Source organism: Saccopteryx leptura, chromosome 2 (assembly GCF_036850995.1).
Source record: "Saccopteryx leptura isolate mSacLep1 chromosome 2, mSacLep1_pri_phased_curated, whole genome shotgun sequence".
In the NCBI taxonomy this organism is placed as follows: domain Eukaryota; kingdom Metazoa; phylum Chordata; class Mammalia; order Chiroptera; family Emballonuridae; genus Saccopteryx; species Saccopteryx leptura.
In genome coordinates this window covers 288,546,076-288,562,457 of record NC_089504.1, presented here as the reverse complement: position 1 = coordinate 288,562,457, position 16,382 = coordinate 288,546,076, and the positions used below count along the sequence as shown (strand labels likewise).

The 16,382-nt window shown below is 46.3% G+C and overlaps 1 protein-coding gene and 1 pseudogene across 1 annotated transcript in view; both read left to right on the top strand.

Moving 5' to 3' along the window:
• INTS3 (integrator complex subunit 3) overlaps window positions 1–16,382 on the top strand; it is a 51,576-nt gene that overhangs the window by 21,354 nt on the left and 13,840 nt on the right. The window contains exons 4-15 of the mRNA XM_066362442.1: window positions 2,648–2,761; window positions 2,928–3,012; window positions 4,338–4,404; window positions 7,005–7,149; window positions 8,475–8,604; window positions 9,913–10,010; window positions 11,211–11,402; window positions 12,315–12,402; window positions 12,892–12,971; window positions 13,522–13,613; window positions 15,306–15,412; window positions 16,146–16,265. Of these exons, the coding sequence (XP_066218539.1) occupies window positions 2,648–2,761; window positions 2,928–3,012; window positions 4,338–4,404; window positions 7,005–7,149; window positions 8,475–8,604; window positions 9,913–10,010; window positions 11,211–11,402; window positions 12,315–12,402; window positions 12,892–12,971; window positions 13,522–13,613; window positions 15,306–15,412; window positions 16,146–16,265 (1,318 nt within the window). The remainder of the gene's footprint in view (window positions 1–2,647; window positions 2,762–2,927; window positions 3,013–4,337; window positions 4,405–7,004; window positions 7,150–8,474; window positions 8,605–9,912; window positions 10,011–11,210; window positions 11,403–12,314; window positions 12,403–12,891; window positions 12,972–13,521; window positions 13,614–15,305; window positions 15,413–16,145; window positions 16,266–16,382) is intronic.
• On the top strand, window positions 13,334–13,434 carry LOC136396535 (U6 spliceosomal RNA; annotated as a pseudogene).

Below are 16,382 nucleotides of genomic sequence, written 5' to 3'. Positions count from 1 at the left end.
ATATCTGCCCTCTTAGCAGCTCTTATGAATATGTGTGTGTGTGTATGTATATATATATATTTTTTAGTTTAGTTATTTCTTAGTTGATGTCTGAACTGAATAGCTGGGGGAAGGCCTGGCTGAAGGACTGTGATGAGAAGAGAGGCTAAGGTGGAGGTCTTAGCTTCTGTGCAGGCTCTAGCGGTCAGCAGATAAAGGGAAGGGTCTAACCGCAATGCCAAGGTATCTTCACCAAGGGGTTAAGGACCCAGGCCCTGGTAGTTCTTGGTCCAGATATAGTTCTTTAAGTAAGTGCCACCAGAAAGTTGGGGGCAATGAGGGCCACGGCTCCAATATCTACTCTCAATAGAGTCAGGATGGATATGCTACCACAGTGCCATCCTGTCACCTTTCCCTTCCATTCCTCTGAGATTCTTTTTTCTGGTCCCCACTGAGGTTTTTCCCCCATGTATATATCTTCCGAGCCAGTCAGCAAACTGGCATAGAAGTTGGTGAGAAAACTGGCAGCATCAGGAATAGGGTACTCCTGGTACCCAGCTGCGATGTGTCACTAGCAGTTGTGGTTGATAAAGTCCCAGATGGAGCATGGAAGTAGGCAGACAATATCTGCTTGCTTCCTCTGACCCTTTGTCTGCTGAGAGACTTGTCATCCATCTCTGTTTTGGGTCTATTCTGCATTTCTGGGATTTCTGCTTTTGTTTGAATAGATAGGACTCGTCTCTGTTTAGTAGCATTTCTCTCTGTCTTTGGTCTGACATAGATTTTTTTCTTTTGCCTCCCTCATCCTATCTGTGCATTCTGTGGCTCACACCTCTGGGGTAGGTTCCAAGTCTAAACTGCTAACATTTACTGACTGCACGTTGGTAGTAGTTCACTGGGTCCCTTATCTCTTTCTTGTTCCTTTCTTTGCCCTGCCCTCCTCCCAAATGGAGTCAGAGGATAATCAAATTCTCCTTTGGTTATGAAAAGTTTGTCACACATGGTGGGATTCCTTAAGTTGGTATTTTCAGCACTTAGGATGAGAAATATAGTAGTCTCAAAGCCACCACGAACCCTTTGCCATCCCCAGCAGCCTCCTCTTTTAGGTATTTCTAACAGCAGGATAGGGGTAATTAAGAGCATGGAATCTACTGCCCTGGCGGGTTGACTCAGTGGCCTGGTGTGTGGACATCCGGGTTCGATCCCTCATCAGGACACCCATGAGAAGTGACCATCTGCTTCTCTTTCCCTCACTCTCCCCCTTCTCTTTCTCTTCTCCTCCCGCTGCCAGAGGCTTGATTGGTTTGAGTGTCGGCTCCAGGCACTGAGGATAGCTTAGGTGATTCGAACATAGGCCTTAGACAGAGGTTGTTGGGTGGGTCCCCATCTGGGGCGTATGCGGAAAGTCTGTCTCTCTGTCTTCCCTCCTCTCACTTAAAAACAAAACAAAATAAAGAACACAGTATGGAATCAAGAAGTAGACAGTCTGTACTTGAATCCTGGTTCTTCCTTTTATTTCTTATGTGACATAGGTCAAGTTATTTTAATCTCACTAAGCCTGTTTTCTCATCGGTAAACACAAATAATAACAAATAGTACATATTTTAAAGGGTTGTTATGTAATTAAAATGCAATAATATATATAATACAAATGCATTATAATTTGTATTATAATTACTATTATGGTTGATGCCACCCTTCTGCTGGCCTTCCGAGGTCGTGAAATACTTTGCTACCTACCTACTTTTCCACTTGTGCTGAGACCCTGACAGCCCAGAACTCAGCAGGCTAAGGAGGTTGCTAATGAGGTCCCCTAAGGTATTCCTTAAGATCAGGTGAGAAAAGCTCTAGGGAGAAGGGAATCAGAGGAAATTGGAATGGCCTCCCTCACCTACCCCAGGGGCGAGTATGTACAAGGACCCCTCCTTTTTCAATACTTGGCAGAAGCAAAGGGCAGCCTAGAGAGAAGAAGAAAGACATTTAGTTAAGGTAGTTCAGTTTGGTTCTGCCTTTTTTTTTCGGGGACCCAGGTCCCTGGATCCTCTTCCTTTCATACTTCTAGCCCTTTGCTTCATCTGGTTGGGTCAATACAGGTTTAAAAACTGCTTTGTGATCCTTTCTGGCTTGTTCAACCAAACCCATTCTGCATTGACCTTTTACTGGCAGATGAAAAGCAGATGGCCTCCACCTGGTTTTGCTCAGCTTGTGGCATCAAACAGTGTGACATTTCCTAAGGAGGAACTTGGGACAGGGGCCTTTTCTTTTTTTAATTTATTCATTTTAGAGAGGGGGAAGAGCAGGAAGCATCAGCTCACATAAGTGCCTTGACCAGGCAAGCCCAGGGTTTTGATCCGATGACCTCAGTGTTCCAGGTTGACGCTTTATCCACTGCGCCACCACAAGTCAGGCCACAGGGGGCCTTTCTTAGCAGGCTTTTCTGCCTTATTAGAGAATAGCTCAGTCTGCCTCCCCACAACACACACACCCTATGTGATGAAGCAAGGGATAGGTTTGGGATGGAGGAGCCCAGTGGAAGAATAGCGTCTAGAGTCGGAAGTCTTTCATTGCCACTCTTTGTTGTTTAAGTTGAAGAGTCCAGGGCGCCACCCATGGGTGGGTCAGGAGCAGATCCTCAGTTTGCTGGCTGCTCACAAACCTCTCTTTTCAGTGTTACCGGGACTTGGCTCTGGTGAGTCGGGACGGCATGAATATTGTCCTGAATAAAATCAACCAGCTACTTATGGAGAAATACTTGAAGTTGCAGGACACCTGTCGTACTCAGGTAAGGCCAGAAGGAAAAGAGAAATCCAGCACAAAGAAAGAACAGAGGAGGAGTCAGGGGTAACATACTCCCGCCTTTGTACATCTAAATTTGAATGTTATTGGATTAGTCCATTTCTCAAATTCCTAGGCCCTTCTCTTCATCTCTTTTTTCCTTTCTCCTTTAGTTGGTGTGGTTGGTACGGGAACTAGTGAAGAGTGGGGTTCTGGGAGCTGATGGTGTTTGCATGACATTCATGAAGCAGATTGCCGGTGAGTTTGATGGCAAGAGCATAAAGAAGAAAGGAGTGGAGCCCAAAGACTAAATCCAGGCAATGAAGAATGATTAAGTGCCTAAGGGACTTGATTCCTAGGTCATTCAGACTTTCTTTCTGACATAAGCATCTTCTAGTCAAATATGCTGAAGAAATTGAAAAATCACAGGAAGCCTTTTGAAGCAATAAGCCTTGCCTCAGTTTCCTTCCTGCCAGACTCGGAGCCTGACACAGACTAGTTGGCCTGTTTTATTTAGTCGTCTCTGGGGTTTCGTGGTGTGTTGGATCTGCAAGGATCTGGAAGGAATGGGGAGAGAAAAGAGGACAAATAATTTGTTCTCATCACATTATGCTTTCAGAAACACAGACATCTTCCTTGGCTCCACCTCCATGTTCTGAGTACTTGCTCCCTAATAATATGATATCTGATTAGAGTCAGTTTGAGGGCTGAACTATGTCACAGACCAGACCCTGACATTTAGGTTTTATTATCTTCTTGGCATCAGTGACATTTGTCTAAGCCACTGAATATCTAAGAGGCCTGCCTGTGCTAACTTCTGCTCTCAAGATCACGTGTGTTTGTTTAAAAATGACCCTGCCTCCCTTCACCATTGCCCATTGGTTCTTTGCCTTTTCTTTTGGATTTTATATAATGCAGATGCTCCTGTTTTGATATGTATAAACCTTAATCTATGTGAACATTGAATTTTTAAAATAGGACCTGGGGTAAGACATAGCATTGTGCTGGCTATTTTTATCCACTCTCCTGGCATTTTCATTTCTGTTTGGCACTCCTGGTCCCTTTGTCTCATCCTTAGATTTTAGTCTGGCATTGCTACATGTTAATTGTGCCCCAAGAAGTTCTATAGCCAGCCCCAAAAACTGTGATACCTGGAAACAAGAAACCCTTGACCTGTCATGAGCCTGACACAGGATTTGGGACATCCAGATACTAGACTAAAGTTGTTACTAGCCACCTGTACCTCTCAAGCCCTATTTGAGATATCATCATTTCTTTCCAACCATGGGCTTTTCATGTCTCCTTTCCAGACATTTCCTTACAAGGGTCAAAGTATTCTCACTCTTAATTCTGAGTCTATGGAAAAATTGCAAGTCTAATTTCTAGAAGAATCCAGAACTTTCCCTTCCCTTCTCTCTGGAGACAAAGGGGGAAACTTTAAGAACAAAAGATAGTTTCCAACACTTAGAGAACATCAGTAATGGGATAACAGTTAGGGGTGCCCCAGCAGGATAGGTAAAGAAATGTGTATCTGAATAGCTGATTGGAACCATTCTGATTCTGTTTTCTCCTTTCTCAATCAGGTGGGGATGTAACTGCAAAAAATATCTGGTTGGCAGAAAGTGTTCTGGATATCCTAACAGAACAGAGGTAGAGTCTACCATGAAGGGTGTGGCGAGAGCCAGATATGGCCCTGGTTGTGAGTGTGGGAAAAGGGGGTGAAAGGATTATATGAAGACTATTGGGTGGCCCCAACCACCTTAGGTTAGAGAGACTAAGGTGGGGGAGGGAGAGGCAATTGTATTGGCGCAAAGGAATTAATGCCATGATATGGCATTAGGGATGTAGGAGTGGGAGAGAAGTTTTTTAGCTGAAATAATCTCAGAGCCCAGGAAAAACTAGTTTCATCTGATAAGGGTTTATTTTTGATCCAGACCTCCTTGGAATGTTTATCTTTGTGGGGAGGGAGGGGAGAATGAGCTCAGCAGAATGGGGCCAGCCAAGGACCCAAGGCTGGCAGGTACCCCCTTTTTCCCTTCCGAGACTTTCCATCCAACCCATTCTCCTTTTGTTGAAGTGTCACAGGAGAGGTGGGGGTGAGGAGGTGCACAACCTGCTAGAGTTTACATAGAGGGCTTGGAGGCTCCGGTGGGAGAGGGGGCGTAAGGGGGTATATTGGGTTTTTAACTGATTCTTTCCCCATCAAAGTAAAGGACCAAAATTTTATGAGGGGTGTTCCATACCAGAACTTGTTTGGAGGTGAGGCCTTCCTCTTAGTCCTGTGGCCTCAGTTTTCCTATTGCTTGATTTCAGAGTCTCTTTCTGAATGAGGACACCATAGTAGTCAAATAATTGAGAGGGCTAATAGAATCCATATTTCCTACATTTAGAATAATGGACCTCCGCCCTTATTCACACTTGAAAAAGAAGGCTGTGTTCTGTGCTCCATTCAGGCTTGAGAGCTATGCCAAGTCTGTTGTGCAGTGCCCCCTAGTGCCCTCGGCACACGTCCAGCTGCAGGCCTTTCCTCCGGTCTCTGTTGGTACTGTGGCACAGCTCATGAGATCCTAGCCACGTTTTTTACCAGGCCTCTGCTCCTCTTAGGTCTCTCTGCAGAGGGTCTGTGTCCTGGTCAGAGGGTCTCCCTTTCTTCTCTCCTTCTCTTCATTACCCCATCCCTTTTCTCATTTTGTTCCTGATGTCAGTTACCTCCTGTTCCCATACCTTAAAGCTAAATTTCCCTCCTTTGGGCAGTTAGAGCAGTGGTCCCTAACCTCTTTTTTGGGCCACGGACTGGTTTAATGTCAGAAAATATTTTCATGGACCGGCCTTTAGGGTGGGACAGATAAATGTATCACATGACCAAGACAAGCGTCAAGAGTGAGTCTTAGATGGATGTAACAGAGGGAATCTGGTCATTTTTAAAAAATAAAACATCGTTCAGACTTAAATATAAATAAAACGGAAATAATGTAAATTATTTATTCTTTCTCTGCGGACCGGTACCAAATGGCCCATGGACCGGTACCGGTCCACAGCCTGGGGGTTGGGGACCACTGAGTTAGAGTGCAGTCTGTACAAGTGTCAGATAACTGTCCTACCTCTTCTCTGTCCTCCAAAATACATCCTTTGGTGCAAGTCCCTAGAAGTCTGAAAGTGTCCTCCTTCACACCCTCGTTTTCCCTCCCTCCCTCCCTCCCTCCCTCCCTCCTTTCCAGTTGTTTCTAGGGCTGTGGAATTAAAAGGTAGCAGGCAGGGAGGGGGACCCTCCCCCGTGTCCTTGGCTGTTGCTTTCACTCTGTGCACGGGAAAAGGCCGGAGCCTCTTAATTAGGTAGCTTGGGAGCTTTTCCGGAATCAGGATGTTCCCTGGTTGGATTAATTAAACTCCCAGTCTTCCTCTGGTTCCCTCCTTCCAGCAGAGGTGCAAGAGCTGTTACAAACTACTTGCTTGGGGAAGACAGTTCCCCAATTTTGGCACTTCGAGACAGCGTTGGAGTTTTTAAAATTTCCCCACTGTGCCTTTCTACCCCTTCTAAAGCAGCAGGACACTCGATTCTTTCATTAGCCTGTTTTCCCCCGAGAAATTCTAAATTCCTGGGAAAATGGGTGTTGCCATCCAAAATCAAGTTCTTTTCAGGTTGTGATTTAGGGTAGGTGACTCATTGTTTGAGAGAGAAAAGGAGCCAGGGAGAGGTTTGTGGCATGGTGGGCCACTAATGGAGCATGATTGGAGGGCTCGAACAATGTGTTCTGAGGCCTCCAAGGTCCTCCAAGTATCTCGGTAATCCCCAGAGGTCCTCCGACTGCATTTGAAGAACTGCTGACTAAGGGATGCTTACAACTGTTTTCCCCCATATCTGAGCCATGCAGAAGCTATGGCCTATCTCCGTCTGTAGTGCCTCACACATCCTTGGCACATGAGAGGCACAAGTAAATGTTTGAATGAGTAAGTCAACAAACAAAATTATTTTATTGGAAGCTGAGTAGTTAATGTGGTAAAGAGAAACTGCCTTCCTCAGCCTTTATCTTTACTGGGCACTTAATAGAGTAGTAGGAATTGTCCCCACTTTTGCTAGCTGATAGTCCTAGATAAAGATAGCATGAGCAAGCAATCAAGGAACCAAAGAATCTATTACCAGTGTTAATCGTCAAACATTTCTAATAAGGTCCTGGAGCCAAGTATGGTGTGAATTGGGAAGGGTGGAGAGGTGTAGACAGTGCAGATGCCAGTGTCTTCCCTCCCTGCAGGGAGTGGGTGTTGAAGAGCAGCATCCTCATTGCCATGGCCGTTTATACATACCTCCGCCTCATTGTGGACCACCATGGGACTTCCCAGCTTCAGACCCTGCGGCAGAAGGAAGTGGACTTCTGCATCTCACTGCTTCGGGAACGGGTGAGGACAACACAACATGGAGGAGTGAAGCCCAGGACAGGACAGCTCTATGATTTTTATACAGTGAACCTGGGCCAGAGGTGTCATGTTGGAATGATGGGGGTGGTTTAAAGTCTGATATTTTTTTCATTTTTCTATGACAGATGACAGTAAAAGGGTAGGGGAATCAGTGTAGAATGACTCTAGTTCCAAGAAATGCTGCCTGTTACCCTCTGGCATCCTCAGGATTTTCCTGGTCAGTTCATGGACACTTGTACACCACCAACACAAGCTGTCCTTGTGTGCTCACCCTGTCGTCCCCCATACCTACCTACCTAGGTAATTGCCTGGTCAGGTGGGATTATGAATTGTCCACTATAAGATCTCCCAACAGTGACTGATTCTAGGGCTATATTCTCTAATGTATGGCAATTTAAATTAAAATTAGACAAAAATTTTAAATTCAGTTCCTCAGTTGAATTAGCCACATCTTTTTTTTTTTTTTTTACAGAGACAGAGAGTCAGAGAGAGGGATAGACAGGGACAGACAGACAGGAATGGAGAGATGAGAAGCATCAATCATTAGTTTTTCATTGCGCATTGCGACACCTTAGTTGCTCATTGATTGCTTTTTCATATGTGCCTTGACCGCGGGCCTTCAGCAGACTGAGTAACCCCTTGCTCGAGCCAGTGACCTTGGGCTCAAGCTGGTGAGCTTTTGCTCAAACCAGATGAGCCTGCGCTCAAGCTGGCAACCTTGGGGTCTCGAACCTGGGTCTTCCGCATCCCAGTCCAACGCTCTATCCACTGTGCCACTGCCTGGTCAGGCTGAATTAGCCACATCTTAAGTGCTCATTAGCTACATGAGGTTAATGGGTACCCTTTTGGACAGCACAGATACAGATTATTTGCAGTACCACAGAATGTTCTCTTGTTTTGGGGTAAGGTATCTGGAGCTGTTTGTCAATCTTGTCCTTTTATACTTGATCCTTAGCCAAAAGGCCATGAAGCAATACCAACCCTATCCTTTTAAAATCTTAGTCTCTCTTGTCCTGGATTGAAACAATTCTGGGAGGAGAGGGTAAGACATTAATGTAAAAGCCAGCAGGGCTTCAGCAGTTTTTGGTAACCACTCATCCCTGATACCAGTTCTCAACCTCTAGCACTCTTCCCTGCAGTAGCTGGGAGCCAATCCCTTGGTTCCAGAAGAAATCATATAATCTCTTCGACCCTCTTTCCTTCCCTCCCTAGAACATGTTACTCCTTTGTCCTCCCTGTAGCAGGTAAACAATCCATGTTTTTATTCTCTTTCCTGTCTATACCCCCACCCCTGCCCCGCCATCAAGTTCATGGAATGTTTGATGATCGGCCGGGACCTCGTAAGACTACTTCAGAATGTTGCCAGGATACCAGAATTTGAACTGCTTTGGAAAGATATTATCCATAACCCTCAGGCCTTGAGTCCTCAGTTCACAGGTAAGGGCTGGGGTATGTTGTCCTTGTGAGGTTGGGAGGTCAGTATATATACACTGCTTGAATCAAGAGGGCAGAGTTTAGTGGGTTGGACAGGTTTTGGCAGTCAGATATAAAGCCTGGGACCAGGAAGGCTCTGCCAAGTACAACTGTATGTTGGAATGGCAGGTCTACCGAACAAGCCGTGTGGTTTCCAGACAGCCCCTATTTGGCGAGCTCCAGCTGCCATTACTCCTAAGAAAAACTGAGACAGAGAACTGGGACACTTCTCCTCCCCCTCTCCTGGCAGATGTTTGGCTCAGGAGGTGAGCTGATGACCAGTTTCCAGCTTAACTGAGTCCAGCAGGGGAGTCAGAGGTCAGCTCGTGGGACTGAGTCAGCAGAGGGACTGGAATTAGTCCTGTAAGAGAAGGCTCCTGGGAGCATTCTTGCCTCTGAATTCCAAGGGCCCAGCTTGGTCAAAATCCTCTTTGGGGGAAGGAAAGAGGCCCTGTGTGCCTCCTCTCTCAAGGTCCTCTCCACGTCCCTTTCTCCTTCTTGGGTTTCTGCTTATGGTCTGAACAATAACGATACAGCTTTACTCCCCACCTCACCTCAGTATGAACGTGTGTGTGTGCCTGTGTGTGTGTACACACAACCACAACATGAAAGCCATAGGCTAGCTCCTGGAAAATCAAGAAAGAAGAGGGAAAGTCCTGGTTCTATGTTATATTTTATAGCTCTTACATTGAACATGTATTGAGTCGTTTTAAATGCCACTGTGTGTCAAGCACATGTATGTTAACTCTTTTAATCTTCAGGACATCCCTGTAAGATGGATATTTACTTTCCATATTTATAGATAAGGAAAATACAGTTCTGGGAAGAAGTAATCTTCCCAAAGGCACATAGCTGGTAAATGTCAGAGGCAGGATTTGGATCCAGGTCTGTCTGACTCCAGAGCTCATGCTTATGCTACAATATCACACTGATCATAGGACACAGTGATGGGACCGTCAGGAGCAGGAAGAGAGGCTAGGGTTTCCCGTAATTCCCCCTAACTTTCCCAACATTGCCAACTGGAATAATTGAGTAGGAAGCTCTGGATGGCCAGTAGAAGAGAATTCATGTATCTTGGTCGTGGGGATGGTAGTTCATTGGAGTAGAACATACAGATGCTGGTTAGAACCCCCACTTGTACCTATGCTTGACCTCTCTTGGTCTTATCTTAGAATTTTTCCATGAGCAAGACCACTGGCCATCAGTACTTGGCCCCAGTTCCCCATTCCTGATCCTCAAGCTTCTCTCTTTTCCCTTTTATGCTTGACTCAGGTATCCTGCAGCTTCTTCAGTCAAGGACATCCCGAAAATTCCTAGCATGTCGTCTAACCCCAGACATGGAGACTAAGCTCCTCTTCATGACCTCCCGGGTAAGCACCCCTATTTAATCAGGAGATGTTGCAGGCACTACAGGCTTCTTCCTTCAGCCTCTAGTCTGTCACCATTGATTACTCACTGGTGGTCAGGTGGGTGTCCTTGATCTACCTGGCATTGGGGGCAGGGTACTAAGAACTTAGATACAATGTTGAATAAGAGATAATTCCAGTTCTTTGAAGCTTCCAGTCTATCTAAAGCGCTTATTAAACTAATAGTTGTAAACAGAGAGTATACTTGACAAGTGTGAAATGTACTATAAAAGGGTAGAGTGAGGATGTTCATTCTGGAAAACCCACTGTTCCTCTGGGTGAACCATGAGCTCTCAGGGAGAGAGCTCTGGGTTTTGGTTTCCAAACATGGACTTACGGCAGAAATGCTTGAGGAACATGTTTCGTAAGCCATCCAGGAGAACTGTCTTGATCTGTGCTGTCCCATGTGGCAGACACTAGCCATGTGTTGCTATTTAAATAGTTAAAACTAAGTAACATTAAAAATTCAGTACCTCCATTGCAGTAGCTACATTTTAAGTGTTCAGTTGCAGCCAACATTGCACATAGTTCTGTTGGACAGTGTTGGTATAGATGTTTTTTGGTGTGTTTAACCCTTCTGCTCTGTGTTGGTTGAATTTTGGGGAATAGAAGAGGAAAACCAAATCTTTCTCCTTAATTAGTGTTGCTGTTTATAACCACATAGAGTCTGTTTGGGGGAAGGACTGAGGTTCCAGGTACCTTGGATAGTGATCCTGTTGGTCATTGTGTCAGAAAACTTTCAGTCAGTGCTAAATGGTGAGCAAGCTCAGCTCTTGTTCTCAAGGAACATTGTCTGCTGTTCATAAGTAGCTCAAACACTTAAAGGATTATGCTTCTGACTGGAGAATCAGTGACCAGCACAGGAATAAGGAGCCAAAAGTGGACTGCAGTTGCAGGTAATGTGACAGCAGGTCAGCGGTAAGAATAAATGCACCACTGGCACATGACTTTGAGCATTTTTTAAATTTTAAATCAAGGAATATTTAAATTAAGAAGTCTTCCCAAAGGAAGGGAGACTTGAGAGACAGTATTAGTTAATGAATAAATTGTGGGAAGAGATTGAGGTCTATTCTAGCTCATGCCTAGAGTTGAATAGTGTTCATTTTCCTCTGCTCAGAAACCCCACTGTCCTTTCCAAGTTTCTGCCAACATCCCCTCCCCCAGGTGCGGTTCGGTCAACAAAAGCGATACCAGGATTGGTTTCAGCGCCAGTACCTGTCAACCCCAGATAGTCAGTCTCTGCGCTGTGACCTCATTCGCTACATCTGTGGGGTTGTCCACCCTTCTAATGAAGTGCTGAGTTCAGATATCTTGCCCCGGTGGGCCATCATTGGTTGGCTGCTGACAACATGCACGGTGAGAGGCTGGACCATGGAGGCTCTGGGGTGGCGGAAGGTCCCTCTTCCCTCACGTCCACATATTCTCATGCTGCTTCTTGACTTTCTGAGCCCCATGACCCCTAGAGGCCTTCTTTTACGCTCTGAATATTTCAGCCTTTGCCCCCCCCCCCCTTCAAGTCTCTAGAAATTTATTTGCATTCGTTATTTCCCATCTGGACTTGAGGTTGAACAGGTTCATCTGTGCCTTTACTGCCAGCCCCCAAGCCTGGGTTTCAAGGCATCCCAGCTTCCAGAAACCACATATGGCTGTTTTTACTCTGATCCAGGGCTTCTGCGCCTCAGACCCTCACTTCCATGCCTTTTGTCATCAAAAGGAGACTTCTCCAAAAGTGGTGAACGCACAGTGGAGCCATCTCCTTCTCAGTGTTTTCCCCCCGTGCTGGGGTGGAAACTGTATGTTCCCTGGCATCTAGTTGCCCTCTGACCTCTTTTGACAAGGCTCCTGCTCCCCATCTGATAAGGTCCTTGGAATGTGCTGATTCAGATATAACAGCAGACTTATTCCTAGGGGGTCATGCCTGCAGGAATGTGCCTGGCAGGGCCAGCGAGGGTTTACATTAGTGCTGTGTCAGCTCAGGTGTGACCAGGGACTCCCAGGCCCAAGTGTCTCCCTTATGGGATCAGGGCATATTCTACTGGAGGTGTGAACCCCCAGGTGAGCCTCAGCCCTGGGTTGGTGAGACTACAGGGGACTCACACTTGTATATAGACTTGGGTGTCCCTCACCACTGTGAGGGCTCCACCCTGTCTCACTAGGAACTGAATTTCGTAGATGGAGCAGTAATTGTGGGCACTGGAATCTCTTGGGCTTCTGAAAGGAGGAGAGCTGGCTGATGAAACTAGCCCTCTTTTTTTCTCTCTCTTCTAGTCAAATGTCGCTGCCTCTAATGCCAAGCTGGCTTTGTTTTACGACTGGCTGTTCTTTAGCCCAGACAAGGATAGCATTATGAACATAGGTATGTGACCGAGACCAAGCAGCACCACTGTACCTCCCCACCCCCTGGTCTCAACAATAGCAGTCATAAATTGCAGGGCAGTGTGGAGTGGAGGCAGCTTATCTGGGAGCAGTTCCATTGTTTTTCCTCAGTGCTCCCTTGACCTAGAATGAAAGTTGTTTTGAGGAGGCCAAGCATACCCACCCTCTTTTTCCCTTAGCCTGATGCTTGGATTTCAGGGGAGTGGGGTGGGGTCTCTGCAGTAAAAAGGCTACACCACATCCTGTTTCTCCTCTCCTACTATTTCCCTCCTCCAAGATGAATACCAGAGACAGGGGAGATGAGGCCTACCAGCTGTTTTGGGGGTTGTCTGCTTTTGGATCTGGTCATGGGAACAGGGGGCAGGGATAGACACAGGTCTCTGGAGCCATTCATATATACTGATCACTCGGTTTATGGAGCTGGGAACAGACTCTGATATGGGGCTCCCTTTAATCCCCCGTTCTCCAGAGCCAGCCATCCTGGTCATGCATCACTCCATGAAGCCCCACCCAGCCATCACCGCCACACTTCTGGACTTCATGTGCCGTGTAAGTGCCATTGCCCTCTTTTCTCCTCAAGCCTGGCTGAGCAGAGTGAAGTATGTGTCCCCTCTAGGTCAGTGAATAGGACTTCCCAGTGCCCCTTAACTATGGGAACAGAAGTGGTCAGAGATCCCATTTCCCAAGTTAGTGAATGCTTCTCTTATTCCTGCCATCTCCAATTGGGTCTCCCCATGTTTCCATGAAGTTTCTCAACCTCAGGGATGATGTCTTAACATCAAATCTGTTCTCCTTGAAGAGCAGCCAGATAGAGTGACTTTCCCATTATAGCAGCCCGGAGCAGTCAGGAACATTTCAGTCCTTTCTGCAACAGTACTCAGTGTCCCCTGATCAAAACCAAAGCAGCTTATGATCTCTTCGGCAGTACGTACACTAACATTGGAACGATACAGAGATTAGCATGGCCCTGTGCAAGTATGACACGCAAATTCAGAAAGTGTTCTATATTTTTAAAAAAAAACAGCTTTCAGATCTAGTTCAGCAGGACACTGGATGGAAAGCCCTGTGCTCATTCTCCCCTCCCCTTCTTTCCTTCCAGATCATTCCCAACTTCTATCCACCACTGGAGGGTCATGTGCGACAGGGTGTCTTTTCCTCCCTCAATCACATTGTGGAGAAACGGGTCTTGGCGTAAGGACTTTGTGTCTGTGGGGAGAGGGAAGGGTTGTTTTCCCATTTTTCACTAGGTGATGCACATCCAGATACTGCCAACCCTCTGCTGACCCTTTACCTTGAGAAGTATAAAAAGTACTGTCTCACCCTGGCCTGATAGCTCAGTTGGTTAGAGTAACATCTCGATACACCAAGGGTTGTGGGTTTGTTCTCCAATCAGGGAGGGCACATACAAGAGTCAACCAATGAATGCAAAATAAGTGGGACAACAAATTGATGTTTCTCTTTTTCTTTCCCTCCCTCTCTCCCTCTCACCCTATCTTCCTCTCCCTTCCTCTCTCGAAAATCACTTAAAAAAAGAAAAGTACTGTTTCTACCTCAGACAGCTAGGCATACGTTCTCTTGACTCTTAGAGAAATGTCTCTCCTACCTTAGTATTTCAAAGGGCTTCAGATGCTTTCTCTGTCCCCCAGTGACCATTTCTAAGAATCTGAGTGTAGCCCAGTTACATTGGTTGAGCAGAGACCTGTCCCTTTACCTCCCCAGTTGAGTGAGAAGTGAGGAACTTTGGCCTGACCTGTGGTGGCAGAGTGGATGGAGTGTTGACCTGGAACACTGAGGTTGCCAGTTTGAAACCCTGGGCTTGCCTGGTTAAGGCACATACCACAAGCAGTCAAGCAATGAACAACTAAAATGAAGCTACTATGAGTTGACTCTTTTCGCTTCCCATCCCTTTCTCTCATCTCTTTGTAAAATCAATCAGTAAAAATCTTTAGCCTGACCAGGTGGTGGCGCAGTGAATAGAGCCTCTACCTGGGATACAGGATACCCACATTCGGAACCTCGAGGTCGCTGGCTTGAGCATGGGCTCACCAGCTTGAGTGCGGAGTCATGGGCTTGAGCGTGGGATCATAGACGTGACCCCATGGTCACTGGCTTGAGCCCAAAGATTGCTGGCTTGAAGTCCAAGGTCTCTGGCTTGAGCAAAGGGTCACTGGCTCAGCTGGAGCCCCCTGGTAAAGTCACGTATGAGAAAGCAATCAATAAAAAACAGCTTCAATGCCACTACCACGAGTTGATACTTCTCATCTTTCTCCCTGCCTGCCTGTCTGTCCCTGTTTGTCCGTCATCATCTACCCCGCTAAAAAGTAAAAAAATTTTATTATTTTTAAGACTATTGATTTTAAGAGTAAGAGAGAGAAAGAGAAAGAGAAGGGGGCGGGGGGGAGCAAGAAGGATCAACTACTACATGTGCCTTGACCGGGCAAGCCCAGGGTTTCAAACTGGCAACCTCAGCATTCCAGGTCAATGAAAAATCCTTTGTGTGTGTGTGTGTGTGGCAGAGACAGAGAGAGTCAGAGAGAGGGACAGATAGGGACAGACACAGGAAGAGAGAGAGATGAGAAGCATCAATTCTTCGTTGCGGCTCCTTAGTTGTTCATTGATTGATTTCTCATATGTGCCTTGACTGGGAGGCTACAGCAGACCGAGTGACCCCTTGCTCAAGCTTTGCTCAAACTAGATGAGCCCGCGCTCAAGCTGGCGACCTCGGGGTCTCGAACCTGGGTCTTCGGCATTCCAGTCCCACGCTCTATCCACTGCGCCACCACCTGGTCAGGCGGAAAATACTTTTTTAATTAAAAAAAATCTTTAAAAAAAAGGAAGAAGTAAGGAGCTCTGATGTTGAATTTCATTCATGTTCCCCAATAGGCATTTGGCTCCCCTGTTTGACAACCCTAAATTGGATAAGGAGCTGCGGGCAATGCTGAGGGAGAAGTTCCCTGAGTTCTGCAGTTCGCCCAGCCCACCTGTGGAAGGTATGGAACCCTCCCATTCCGTCACCTGCTTCAGAAGAGAGAGGGACATTCAGGGCTCCCAGGTTAGAGCCCCTGTTTAGGTGTCATCCGTATGCAGCTTGGACACTGTCCGTTTGTTTTCCCCTCCCCAGTTCTCGTCTTACTCGTTTTCATGTTGTCTTCCTAGGCTCTCCTCTATCTAATCTTACCTGACTTGGCGCTAATCTAATCTCTCTTGCTCTCTTCACTCCTATTTTTTCTCTTATTAACCTGTCTTTAGTAGGTAGAGACATTCAAGGAATGTGTTTACCTTACTTGAGCCTTGTCCATGTTCTTTCTTCCTTCGCTGGGGCCCTGGCCTTAGTGAAAGGTTGTCCTGTTTGGTCTCAAGCCTTGCTCCCAATTCCACACATACACATTTTTTGTTTGGGCGGAGGGGTTAAGCCCAGCAAAACTTCTCAGTTTGGTTTTAAATTAAAGAGTACTTGGGACTGTCCTTGGTCTTATCTACTCACTGATCCTGAGCTGAGTGAGCATAGAGGAGTCATGGCCTGTGCTGGTTTATTCCTGACAGAATCCCCTGCAGTCCTAGAGGGTTGGGAGGATGAAACCTTTATCCTTCCAGGGTTCATATTCCATTTAGGTCATGAACTCCTTATTCTTTCACTTGCCTTTCAGGCTCCTCTAAGCAGGGGGCATGTCCTCTTCTAGAGGACACGGTAGGTCATCAAACACTTTGTCTTTCTTTCCCAAGTCAAAATTGAGGAGCCAGTTTCCATGGAGATGGATAACCATATGTCAGACAAGGATGAGAGTTGCTATGACAATGCAGAGGCAGCCTTCAGTGATGATGAGGAAGATCTCAACAGCAAAGGTAAGGCTAGAAGCAAGGGTAGCTCAGAGTGTGTCAACTCTGAGGGACCTGTTGGCAGGAGTAGCCTCTCCGTGGTTTCTCAGTCATCTCTGCCTCTGTGAGTTAGCTTTGTTAACA